Source organism: Dromiciops gliroides, chromosome 1, assembly GCF_019393635.1.
Source record: "Dromiciops gliroides isolate mDroGli1 chromosome 1, mDroGli1.pri, whole genome shotgun sequence".
Lineage (NCBI taxonomy): Eukaryota > Metazoa > Chordata > Mammalia > Microbiotheria > Microbiotheriidae > Dromiciops > Dromiciops gliroides.
Window position 1 is genome coordinate 55,677,895 of NC_057861.1, and position 11,673 is coordinate 55,689,567.

General features: G+C 43.8%; 1 protein-coding gene across 6 annotated transcripts in view; it reads right to left on the bottom strand.

Annotated features, from left to right (window-relative positions):
• DAZAP1 (DAZ associated protein 1) overlaps window positions 1–11,384 on the bottom strand; it is a 40,877-nt gene extending 29,493 nt beyond the window's left edge. For 2 of the 6 annotated variants that reach the window (XM_043985078.1, XM_043985068.1), the window contains exon 1: window positions 11,145–11,383. In XM_043985078.1, coding sequence (XP_043841013.1) covers window positions 11,145–11,173 — 29 coding nt within the window. In that variant the 5' untranslated portion in view covers window positions 11,174–11,383. Of the gene's footprint in view, window positions 1–11,144 lie in introns of all 6 variants that reach the window. The other 4 variants (XM_043985059.1, XM_043985050.1, XM_043985095.1 and 1 more) reach the window with 2 other exon arrangements.
• Between the last annotated feature and the right edge of the window lie 289 nt (window positions 11,385–11,673).

Here is an 11,673-nt window from a genome sequence, read left to right on the forward strand (position 1 = left end):
ATCAAAATTTATTTTGTGACCTTGTGACTTTCAGTTATTGTCCTAATGGCATCTGACCTACTAAAAAGAATAACTTACATATAATGCAGTATTTACAGTTTACAAAGCTCTTTTCTCACTGCTGTTCCCAGAAGGAGGAGCATTATTAGCCCCCGTTTTATTATCTCAGTGTGCTCAGAAAGGGATGAAATGAAGTCTCAAAAACACCAAATCTTCTGCCTTCAAGTTCAGTGTTCTTCCATCCCGTTTACCCTTGTCTCTTTGGTGTACTACAAAACAATACTCTGGGGAACTATTTCTAACTCTCCATAGATTCTCCCAGTATAAAATGGAGGAATTAGAAGGACCCTTAGAGATTCAGATAACCATCTCATTTTACATATGAGAAAGAAGACCAAGGCCAAGAAAACTCAAGAAGTGACTTACCCTGGGACAGCTAGGTGACAAAGTGGATAGAGCACCGGCCCTGGAGTCAGGAGGACCTGATTTCAAATCTGGCCTCAGACATTTGACACTTACTAGCTACGTGACCCTGGGCAAGTCACTTAACCCCAGTTGCCTCACCAAAAAAAAGCAAAAAACAATAACAAAAATAAAGAAGTGACTTACCCGAGATCACACAGGTAATAAATATCAAGGCAGGGACTCAAACCCAGTGCTTTCCATTACACTAGGCTAATGACTGATATGTCTGCCAGAGCCACAAAACCATCTCTAGAACTGAGAGGTAGAACTCCGGATTGCATGCCAAATCAAAATGTTCAGTACTAAAAGATTCTGGGGCAGCTAGGTGGCACAGTAGATAGAGCACTGGTCCTGGATTCAGGAGGACCCGAGTTCAAATCCAACCTCAGACACTTAACACTTACTAGCTGTGTGACCCTGGGCAAGTCACTTAACCCCAACTGCATCACCAAAAAAAATTCTACTAAATGTTATCAGTTCATTGAGTTTTTATATTACAATTGCTTTTACATTAATAAAAGACTGTCCTTGTAGTGACAGGTTTAATTCCTCTCAAAACAATGACTTCAAATGACAGAAAGTTTTCAAGTGGTACCTAAAAACTAGACTACATAGATTAGAGGATTAACATTCATCTTTAACACTGAGCCCCAAATTTGGCCTAGATCAGTGGTGAAAGCCATTCCTTATCACCTGAGGAGGCTCTTTTGAAGCCTAAAACTAAATCAGTGATTTCAACAGAAAAGAATCACAAAAACCACCAAGAGCATGTGCCCTCCTCAATTCCCTGCAACTTTCTGTTCACTCAGAGTTCAAATCTGAGGTCTGAATTCTCTCCCGCTAGACAGTGCCAGCTCAGCAGCACTCCATCTGCTATTTCACACAACACAACCATTATGGTATTCTACTACCCGAAGTACTTTCAGATCCATTAGCTACTTGATATGCCAAACCACCTGGGTAAAGTGGTAGAAGAAGAATTACACCCCTTTTACAGATTGGGACACTGAGCTGGTGACTTCCCAAAGTGACAATGAGGTCATTGGCAGACTTAGCTGTTAGCCTTAGCCAGGTTTTCTGAGTTCAAGGACTTTCCATTACATAAACGCAGAGACCTATTAGTTAAAATTCTTACCTTTTCTGATATGTGAAATTGGAATAAGATTATCACAGATTTGCATTGGCAGGGTCTATTTTCAGGGATCGATGGGATAAAAAGCAAGAAAAAGGATATCTCTCATTAAGGCACATCCCTGGCTGTCTTATTTTCTAGTAATGACAGAACCACTGAATTGATGAGTAGCTGGCTGTCACTGTTTCTGATCTGATATAACCACTGCAATGCCCTAGTGATGATCTTCCTATCTCCCTAGAGCCTGGTGTAGTACTCTGTTCATAATGAGTTGAATATTCAAACTACTAAGAGACCAGGAGGAAGTAGATAGAGGGAGGGCCTAATTTGGATCTAGGCCAGTCAGAAAGGCCTGGGTTCAAATGCTGACCACCACCCATGAGGGAGTTACCAGATAGAGCAAGTCACTTCAGTTCTGAGGCAGGCTCCTCTTCTGGAAAATGGGGACAATTAATTTCTGCCCAGCCACATAGGGATTTGAGATGCAAATGAAAGAATGTATAAGAAAAGCCCTTCCAAAAAATGTTAAGTCCAAGAGAGATCCTTGAAAAAGGCTGAGTCCTGGGCACAGCTAGGTGGCGCAGTGGATAAAGCACCGGCCCTGGATTCAGAAGGACCTCAAATCCGGCCTCAGACACTTGATACTTCCTACTTGTGTGACCCTGGGCGAGTCACTTAACCCTCATTGCCACCCCACCCCACAAGGGAATACTGTGAAATGGCAAATATTAGAAGGACTCTAGAACAACAGAAACAAACAGAATTTCGAATTGGTCCAACCATTCTGAGAAACAATCAAAGAAAAATCTCTAACATATGCATACTCTTCCACCCAGCAATACCATAAGAGGCATATACAGTCCCCAAGGAGGCAAAAGAAAAAAGGAAAGATCCCCTGTAGGCAGCTGGTGGTGCACTGAGCCTGGAGTCAGGAAGACCTGAGTTCAAACTGGTCTCAGACATTCATTATCTATGTGATTCTGCATAAGTTACTTATCTCTGTTTCCTCAACAGCAACCCTGAAAGGTTGTTGTGAGGATTAAATAAGATATTTTATGAGAAAAAAGTGTTGAGCCAAGTGCCTAACACATAGAAGGCACAATATAAATGCTTATTCCTATTTTCCCTTTCCCCTGAATTTGAAAGAAACAAAGATCATGAGTGCCTATCAAATGGGAATGGCTGAATGAGTTCATGGTATATGAATACAATGGAGTATTATTGTGCTTTAAGAAACTACAAATATGAAGAATTCAGAAAAACAGCAAGACTAAATTTCTACTCAATAGAAATGAAAGCAGACGCATTTGAACAATGCACACAACGAACATAACAATGTAAAGGAAAATACTGACATCAGAATTGGGAACCATCTTGACTGTGGAAGCCAGATCAATAAGCTATCTGCCTCCCTTTGACAGAGGTGGCAGACTGTAAATATGCAACAAAGCATATTTTATCAAACATGGTGAAGTCTGACCCCCTGAAGTTTATCACTTGACTCTGATGATAAATACATGATGTTCCCAATTTATAGAAGCCCAGAGTTGGAGGGATCCAATTTCATAAAATCTCAGAGCTGGAAGCCATTTTACAGATGAGGACAATAGGCACCAAGAAGGGAAAGCAGGTTCCCTAAAGTGAGATAGCAAGATTAGAACCCATATCCGAGTACAATTCATGCTTTTCCATAAAACCACTAGAGATGATCAAATCTAACCTAAAGCAGGAATCCACTGAGAAGCAGTCAACTAGTTTCTGCCTGAACCCCAATGATTAAATCCCAAAATAAAAAAAATTAAAATTCCACTAAATATTTCTCATCCCAGGCAGGATGAATAAATGGGTTACTATACAGGTAAAAAAGGCTGCCATCATTCAATGGGAAGGACCTAATACACATTCCAAGGCCCAGTCAACATGTCCATGATCCTTAAGCTTTTTTAGAACTACCTTGTTAAGTTATCAAAATCTGAGTATTACACTTTAAAACCACAGCTATGGGGGCAGCTAGGTGGCTCAATGGATAGAGCACCAGCACTGGAGTCAGGAGGACCTGAGTTCAAATCCGGCCTCAGACACTTAACACTTACTAGCTGTGTGACCCTGGGCAAGTCACTTAACCCCAACTGCCTCACCAAAACAAACAAACAAACAAACAAAACCCCACAGCTATGGGGCAGCTAGGTGGCGCAGTGGATAGAGCACCGGCCCTGGAGTCTGGAGGACCTGAGTTCAAATCCAGCCTCAGACCCTTGACACTTACTAGCTGTGTGACCCTGGGCAAGTCACTTAACCCCAATTGCCTCACCAAAAAATCAAAAACACACATACAAAAAAACCCCACAGCTATTCCCCACCTTTTTAGACAACCAAACATCAAATTTATCAGTACCAAAGAACAAGTCCTAAAAAGCTGGAAGGAACAAAACAGTACCAAAGAATTTGAAAATGGACCAGGACCACAGCAAGGTATTCTACTTTTATCCTGTGTCTAGTACAATGTCTGGCACATGATAAGTGCTTAATAAATGCTTATTGATCGATCGAAGGGAAGTTTCCCCCACAAAAAGTATCAAAACATGATACCAGAACTGTAATGGGGCCATTTCTTTTTCAGGTAAGAAAATCTCTTTAAAAATAACTTTAGGTTGGGGGCAGCTACGTAGCACAGTGGATATAAAGCACTGGCCCTACTTGACACTTAATAGCTGTGTAACCCTGGGTGAGTCACTTAACTCTCATTGCCCAGCAAAAAAAAAGAGACAGGTGAAAAGGCCACTACAAAGAACTTCAAAGTCTAAAATTACACAATCCTTTCTGATTTTTTTTTTTTTTAGGCAATGGGGGTTAAGTGACTTGCCCAGGGTCACACAGCTAGTAAGTGTCAAGTGTCTGAGGCCAGATTTGAACTCAGGTACTCCTGAATCCAGGGCCGGTGCTTTAACCACTGCGCCATCTAGCTGCCCCAATCCTTTCTGATTTTAAATATGGAGAAAGTGAAACCCAAAAGGGAAAACTAACAACACTTAAGTAGCAAACAAACTCTCAGACTCTTATGTTCTAGTTCAGTACTCTTTCCATTCCAATTTCCAGATTTTCAAGTTAACCACATTATTCAATTATGTCTTTTAGTGAAAACTAACAAAAATGCTGCTTTTATTTTTCTCCAATTAATCCTTCCACTTCCTTATTTCTTCAGGTTGCTCTCTTCTGAATTCCCTCCAAATTCCCTAAGATTTATCAATCCAAGGTGACTCAATGGCCTGATAAAATCTCAATAGCTATCTTTCTCTAGTCTTTCATCAGTAAGGCACTGCAGGAAGTCTCCAAAATATGGTCCACCAGCCACCATGCCAAAGACATTATCTGTAAAAACCTTTGGGCCTTAAGTCAAAAGATCAGATCCAAGCCCAGGTTCTTCCATTTGCTAAGCCATGTGACCTGAGCAAACTATGTAACCTCACTGAGCCTCAATTTCCTCATCTGTAAAATGGGTGTGTGACACATTATCTTTGAAATCTTAGGACTAAAACAGAGCAGGCCCTTTGAGCACATCCAATCTAATCTCCCCTTTATTTTGCAAAAGAGGAAACTGAGGCCCTGAAACCAAAGCTACTTGTTTAAAATGACATAGTTATATTTAATGGCAGAGCCAAGACCAGGACTCAGATGTTCTGCTTCCTAATCCCATACACAAGGCTGTCATAATTGTATTTCTCTGTATTTATTCTAGCCACTCCTCCCCTAGTTTGTTCCAAATTAAAGATGGAGCTAAAGAAGGGTAATTTCATTGGTGAACCTATGCCCGGAAACATTTGTCTCTAACACATTTAAATAACTTTTTATCTCTTCTAAAAATAATTAAGATATAAAGCAGATTTAATATCAATCTTTGGAACATCTTCCAAAAAAAAGGAATCCTTAACCCCAATGGGCAGGGAACACAACCTTTCAGATACATGTGAAATCTCAGTAAAAAGATGCAAATTCAGTAAAGTGCATGAAACTTCAGGACAATGAAAACAGTGGCAATCCAAGATTCCTTATACTTTTTTCCCAAATAAGCCCCAATATTTAGGCTCTGAACAATATACCCCATAAAGCAGAATTTGATTAATGATTCCAATCAACTTCAATTCTCTAACTACTCTAAACTAAAATTAGTAAAGGCAGCTCATTTTCCTCATAACAAACCTGTCTCCATTTTGGAACTGAGGCTCACAGAAGCGATTTATTCAGCATCACACAGCTAGCCAACTGCCAGAGCTGGGGCTGGCACCCAGGTCTCCTGACTCCCAAGTGCTCTTTCCACTAAACAAACAAATAGTATTCAGGATACTTACCTCACAGAGTTGTTATAAGGGGACTGACTTTGGAATCTTCAAAGCACTATGTAAGTAAATTATTAAAAAACCAAGAACACAAATCATATTTCAAAGCAAATTCAGATGATGGAAAGTTGTCCAATTCTATTTGAAGAACCAGTGTAGTGGTTTTTAAACTATGCCTATTAATTCTCACAGGTCTCCAAAGTCAGGACTCAGGAAAAACTGGAGCACCACTAATCTGGTCAGTAGCACTAACATGCCAGTACGCACAGTGGAGTTATTTTTCAAGAGGAGAAAGACACTGATGAATCTTCTCATTCACTGAAAGGAGAGAATGGAAATAAATGGCGGAGGAAATGGAAGGTTTAACTTTCTCTACTTCCAAATACTACAAGGTAGACTTCATAAGATGAAGAGAACCAAATTTATTAAAGGGGAAAGTTATCAAGAACAACTAAAACCAATTAAGTTCCGAAACCTGGTTATCTGTTTAAACATGAAAAAGTTAAATACATGACTTTGATCCCAACATTAAACATACTCCCACATTCAGAATTCACCAAGCTGACTTCACAGGAAATTTCAAGAGTACAGTCATTAGCCTATTTTAAAAGGGGCACAAAGGTAACACAGTATAGTGCAAAGAATTCAGGACTGAAAATCAAAAGCCCTGAGTTATTCTCATCTCAGTTCTGTTACAACTACTCTAAGGCTTTGGCCAAGTCATTTAATATTGCTGAGCTCCAGTTTACTCATCCATAAATGAAATTTAATAAATGCATAACTTTAGAGAGTTGTTTTGAAGAAAAAGCATTATACCAAAACTCTCTCTGTTTTAAAAATCACCTAAGTCATGTTGACTCGAGATATCTGGAAGAAGGGGACAGCTAGGTGGCACAGTGAATAAAGCACCAGCCCTAGATTCAGGAGGACCTAAGTTCAAATCCAGCCTTGAACACTTAACACTTACTAGCTGTGTGACCCTGGGCAAGTCACTTAACCCTCATTGCCCTGCAAAAAAAGGAAGGAAGGAAGGAAGGAAGGAAGGAAGGAAGGAAGGAAGGAAGGAAGGAAGGAAGGAAGGAAGGAAGGAAGGAAGGAAGGAGGAAGGAAGGAAGGAAGGAAGGAAGGAAGGAAGGAAGGAAGGAAGGAAGGAAGGAAGGAAGGAAGGAAGGAAGGAAGGAAGGAAGGAAGGAAGGAAGGAAGGAAGGAAGGAAGGAAGGAAGGAAGGAAGGAAGGAAGGAAGGAAGGAAGGAAGGAAGGAAGGAAGGAAGGAAGGAAGGAAGGAAGGAAGGAAGGAAGGAAGGAAGGAAGGAAGGAAGGAAGGAAGGAAGGAAGGAAGGAAGAAATCTGGAAGAAATTAGCTATGTGATCACAAACAAGTTTTACTTACAACCTCTTAGTTTCCTCATCTATAAAATGGGATGAGAGGCATTATGCTGCAGTAGTGAGCACCAGCCTTGAAGAATGGAATACCCGTGGTCCAGGTACCTCTGTGTGAACTTGGACAGGTACCCTTTTCAGTCCTCTTGGCAACTCACCCAAGGGTCTCTAAACTGCAGACAAGGTACTGACCTGCTTTCATAGAGGATATTTCCTCTAAGAAAAACTCCTCCAAGAGTTCCCTATATCAGTGAAACCATATATTCAATCCCTGTACCATCCCTAAAACGGGATAATACTTGTACTGTCCAACTTGAAGTGATGGTGGAAAAAGTACTTTATAAAACTTCGAGTACCCTAGAAACATGAGTTGTTATTGAAAAATCCAGTGATTGTGTGAAAACTGCACTGGAATAAGAGTGGAAAACCCCTTGGGCTATTTTATCACCTACAAAATGAGACTAGATTAGATAATCCCTAATTATCACAGGGGCAGTCACCCACATTAATCGGTGTTGGCCTTTAGAGTTTCCAAGTGCTTACATAGCAACATCTCATTTGATTGTCACCAAAATCTGTGATCCAAAACCTAGCTATCTCCATTTAATGACAGAGGAAAGAAGGCTCTAGAAAGTGAAGGGAATTGTTACTACGAGTAATAAACATTTCCACTGTAGCTCTTTCAAGTCTGTTGAGGATTTTTACCTTGATTCTCTCATCCGAATCTGACAACTCTGTTAAGCATGTTCAACAGACAAGAATATTATGCTTCTCATTTTATAAATGGGGAAACAGATTCAAAGAGGTTAAATGACTTGGCTATGGTCACCCAGCTAATAAATGTAGCAGCATTCAAACCCAAGTCTCTCCTGATTCCAAGTACAGATTTTTTTTTCAACCCAACTACAGGCTGTTCCTCTAATGCAGCTAAATTCTCTTCTAGTTCAAAAATTCTATTATTCAGATGAGAAGCAGTATAGCATGACTCAAAGCTCAGTAAGATCTCACCTGTCACTTCATAGATGGATAACCATGGATAAGTCTAACCCTGCTACCAATACTCCATCAATATTAGTATGTATGGCTCCTACTTCAGATAGGAACCTACATACTTCAGGTAGTAATATATGTAAAGTGCTCTGAAAATATTAGATCACTATGTCAGTTATGAGAAAGAAACACAAAGGCCTTAAATTGATCTTGTAAAAACCAGGCTAAGATGTGGACAGGTTTCTAAAAGCCTCCAGGCATTAAGTTAAGCCTTGATGGGAAATGTAAAGAAAAAGACAATCATTCAACAAAAGGAGGTATGAAGGGGCCTTAGTTCAAGTAATCTAGCCAGTGGTGCTGGGTGCCACAGCATGGAGACCCAAGACCCAATGGAGAAATTTCTAAAATTCACTTCTGAGTTACTATTTTACCCATCAAAATAGCGTTAGAGGTTTCATGTGGTCATGAACTTCTTTTAAAACAAACACTTTTCATACCATGCAGGTGGCCCTGTGAAGCATCTTCTCTCACTCACCCACATTAAACACCACAGGAAGGTGCATTTCTAGATTGTACTTACCACACAGGGGTACTGGGAGACTTAACCAATGCCTGTGAACTGCTTTGACAATAGTTCATAATGCTAAGGCTAGCCCAGTTCTCTAAAGGTTTTCTGTCAAAAGATTTTTTCACTACAGTAGTGGGAGAGAACAGTGTATCAGTCGAAATGTACCATGTGACAACAAACCTCTTTTATTTACTTACTATATTAAGCAAATAAAACTAGTTCCAAACTCTTTGGCCTTGAGGAATTCAAAAGGCCTCTTCTGAAATGAGAAAACCTGGCTGCTTCACTATGCCAAATACAAATTCTTTTAAAGCTCTTTATGATGCAAAAATTAGTTAAGTTGGAGACTGGTTACCCTTAAAGCTTTTTCTTTGCAAACTAAATCTACCTATACTGATTTAGAATTAATTTTTCTCCATCTACTGGGACAACTTATTTTCAATTCATTTAATATTAGTGAGAGATGGAATAAAGGTAGGATCAAAACTTTCTTTTACTAGTAAATTTGTGTAGATTTTTGAATAAAAACTTTCTGAACTTGATCTCAGCCCAAAAGCATGTTTTGTTTTTTTTTCCTTTTGGGAGGAATCTGGGCAACACAGCTCTAGATCTTTCAGAACTGGAGGAGGAGAGGGAGAATTATAAACAAAAATTTTGGCATTTCTCCCACTCTGTCCCCCCCAATCCTAACTCAAGAAAGTAAAGTTACCAACATTCAAACATCAAGAAAAATAACAGAAATAAAAGTGCTCTAAAAAAGTAAAGGTATGGGGAAGAAATGGAAGGTGTGTGGCACAAGATATCTCAAAGTTTCAAAGAACAACTCTCTGGTAGTTACTGAGTCAGAGAAACCCCTCAAGCCTTCCCCATGCTAAGGGTTAGTTGCTTCAGCCTTACCACGTGGGCTTCCTGGCATCATATCTTCCACCTCCTCCTATCCTAAACCAATGAAATTTTAAGGGGCTCTCAAGTAGGTGGCAATCCCTATTTCCTCTGGGGTCTAACTCTGCTTCTTAACACTTTCACCTAACCCGGGAATAAAAGGGGGAGCCCAGCTCCAATTCAGTCGGAACAGCCCTAGGAAGGGAGGCAAACAGAAATGAAAACATCGATGGGAGTAAAGAGGGAATCCAGTTGCCTAATCCTCACACCTGTCCCAGTCCCCATCCCAGACAAATCAAAGGTGGCACCCCAAACTAGAGGGGAGAGGAGGTGCAGCCCCAGGGAAGCTGGGAAATGGTGGCCAAAGGTACCCCAAGGGAAAGTCATATTAATAAACCAGTGCTCACCCCCCACTCCCCAGCTTGCTTTCCTCTCAAAGTTGGGGAAAACAACCTCCACAGCCAGAGATCAACTTCACAACCGGCTTTAACTTCCTCTCTCTCCCCATCTTCAAATACAATAAAAGGCATGCCCCCACCTCCAAACTGTGTCGGGGGTTGGAGGGGGTAAAAAAACCAGCACCATAACTTACTCCACCCGGGATATGTCACCCCCCCATCCCAAAATTAATGGGGCCGACCCAGCATGCGCGAAGACTGGCAACTGGTGCCCGAAGGCCGGCTGGAGGCAGGTGCGAGGAAAGCAGCTTCACAACCCCCTTTACCTTCGGCGGCACCCCAAATTAAGAGGCGGCCCCGGGGCGCCTGGCAAATGGTGGCCCAGCCCAAGGTGCAGGCGCGCTCCCCACCCTCCCTCCCCTCCCGCCCCGGATAAACCAATGGGCTCGCCGCCTCCTCCAAGTTAATGGAGGCAGCAGCAGGGAAGGTGGCAAATGGTGGCCAAGCCCGGGCCGGGTCAGGGAATGGGGGGCGGGGAGATTGGCTGGAGCTCCCGCCCGGAGCAAGCAAGACGGCACCCCCCCTCCCGGTCCCGCCGAGGAACCAGGGCCGTCCCAGGCCGGGGAGGGGGGGGGGCCGGTAAATACGCTCCCAGGAAGCACCCGGTCTCTCGGGCTCTTCAGCCTCCCATCCTCGAAGCCCAGGGAACCGAGCAGGGGCACGAGAGCCGCCCCACGGCCCGGGCCGCGGGGATCCGGCCGGCTGCCGGGGGGTTGCCCCTGCCCAGCCGGACTCCCGGGGGGGGGGGGCTGCCCGAGCCCTCCCCATGACCTTGAGGAGGGCTGCGGCAGCAGGCCCGCGCTGGGGGCCCGGGCTAGGGCTTGGGCTGGAGGGGGCCCGCGGCCGGCAGGGTTTCCGGGCTTCCCTCAGGGCCGGGCTCTGCCGGGCCGGGGCGGGAGAGAGGGAGGGAGGGAGGCCTGCGCCGGGCCTCTTACCCGATCTCATCGGCCCCCGAGTTGTTCATGGCGGCGGCGCTGCTCCGTGTCCCCCCCCCGGGCCTGGGCCTCGCTCCCTCCTCCGGAAGGTCACAAGCTCCCGTCGCCCTCTCCACAGCCCCAGCCCGGATCTGCGCAACGGCGGCAGCGGCGGCAGCGGCGGCGGCGGCGGCGACGGCGGCGGCGGCGGCGGCAGCTCCTCCTGCCTCCTCCCCTCAGCGCCAACGGTCACCGCGCGCCCCCGCGCCGTGCCGCCCCCTTCGCCGGCGCTGCGCCCGTGCGCGCTCCCGCACGGGACGCTGGGGGCGGGTCCAGGGCACGTCATGCGTCATCAACGCGCTCCCCGACAGCCTTTTTTCTTCCTCTTTACCCCTTCCATTTCTCCTGCCTCCCTCATTCTCTCCTGTGTCCTCTTTCTTTACTCTCCCTTCTTCTCCTCTCTCCTTGCCTCCTTTTCTCTTCTCTCTCCTCGCCTCCTCTAATCTTCTCTCCTTTTTCTTTTCTCTCCCTCACTTTACCTTCCTTTTTT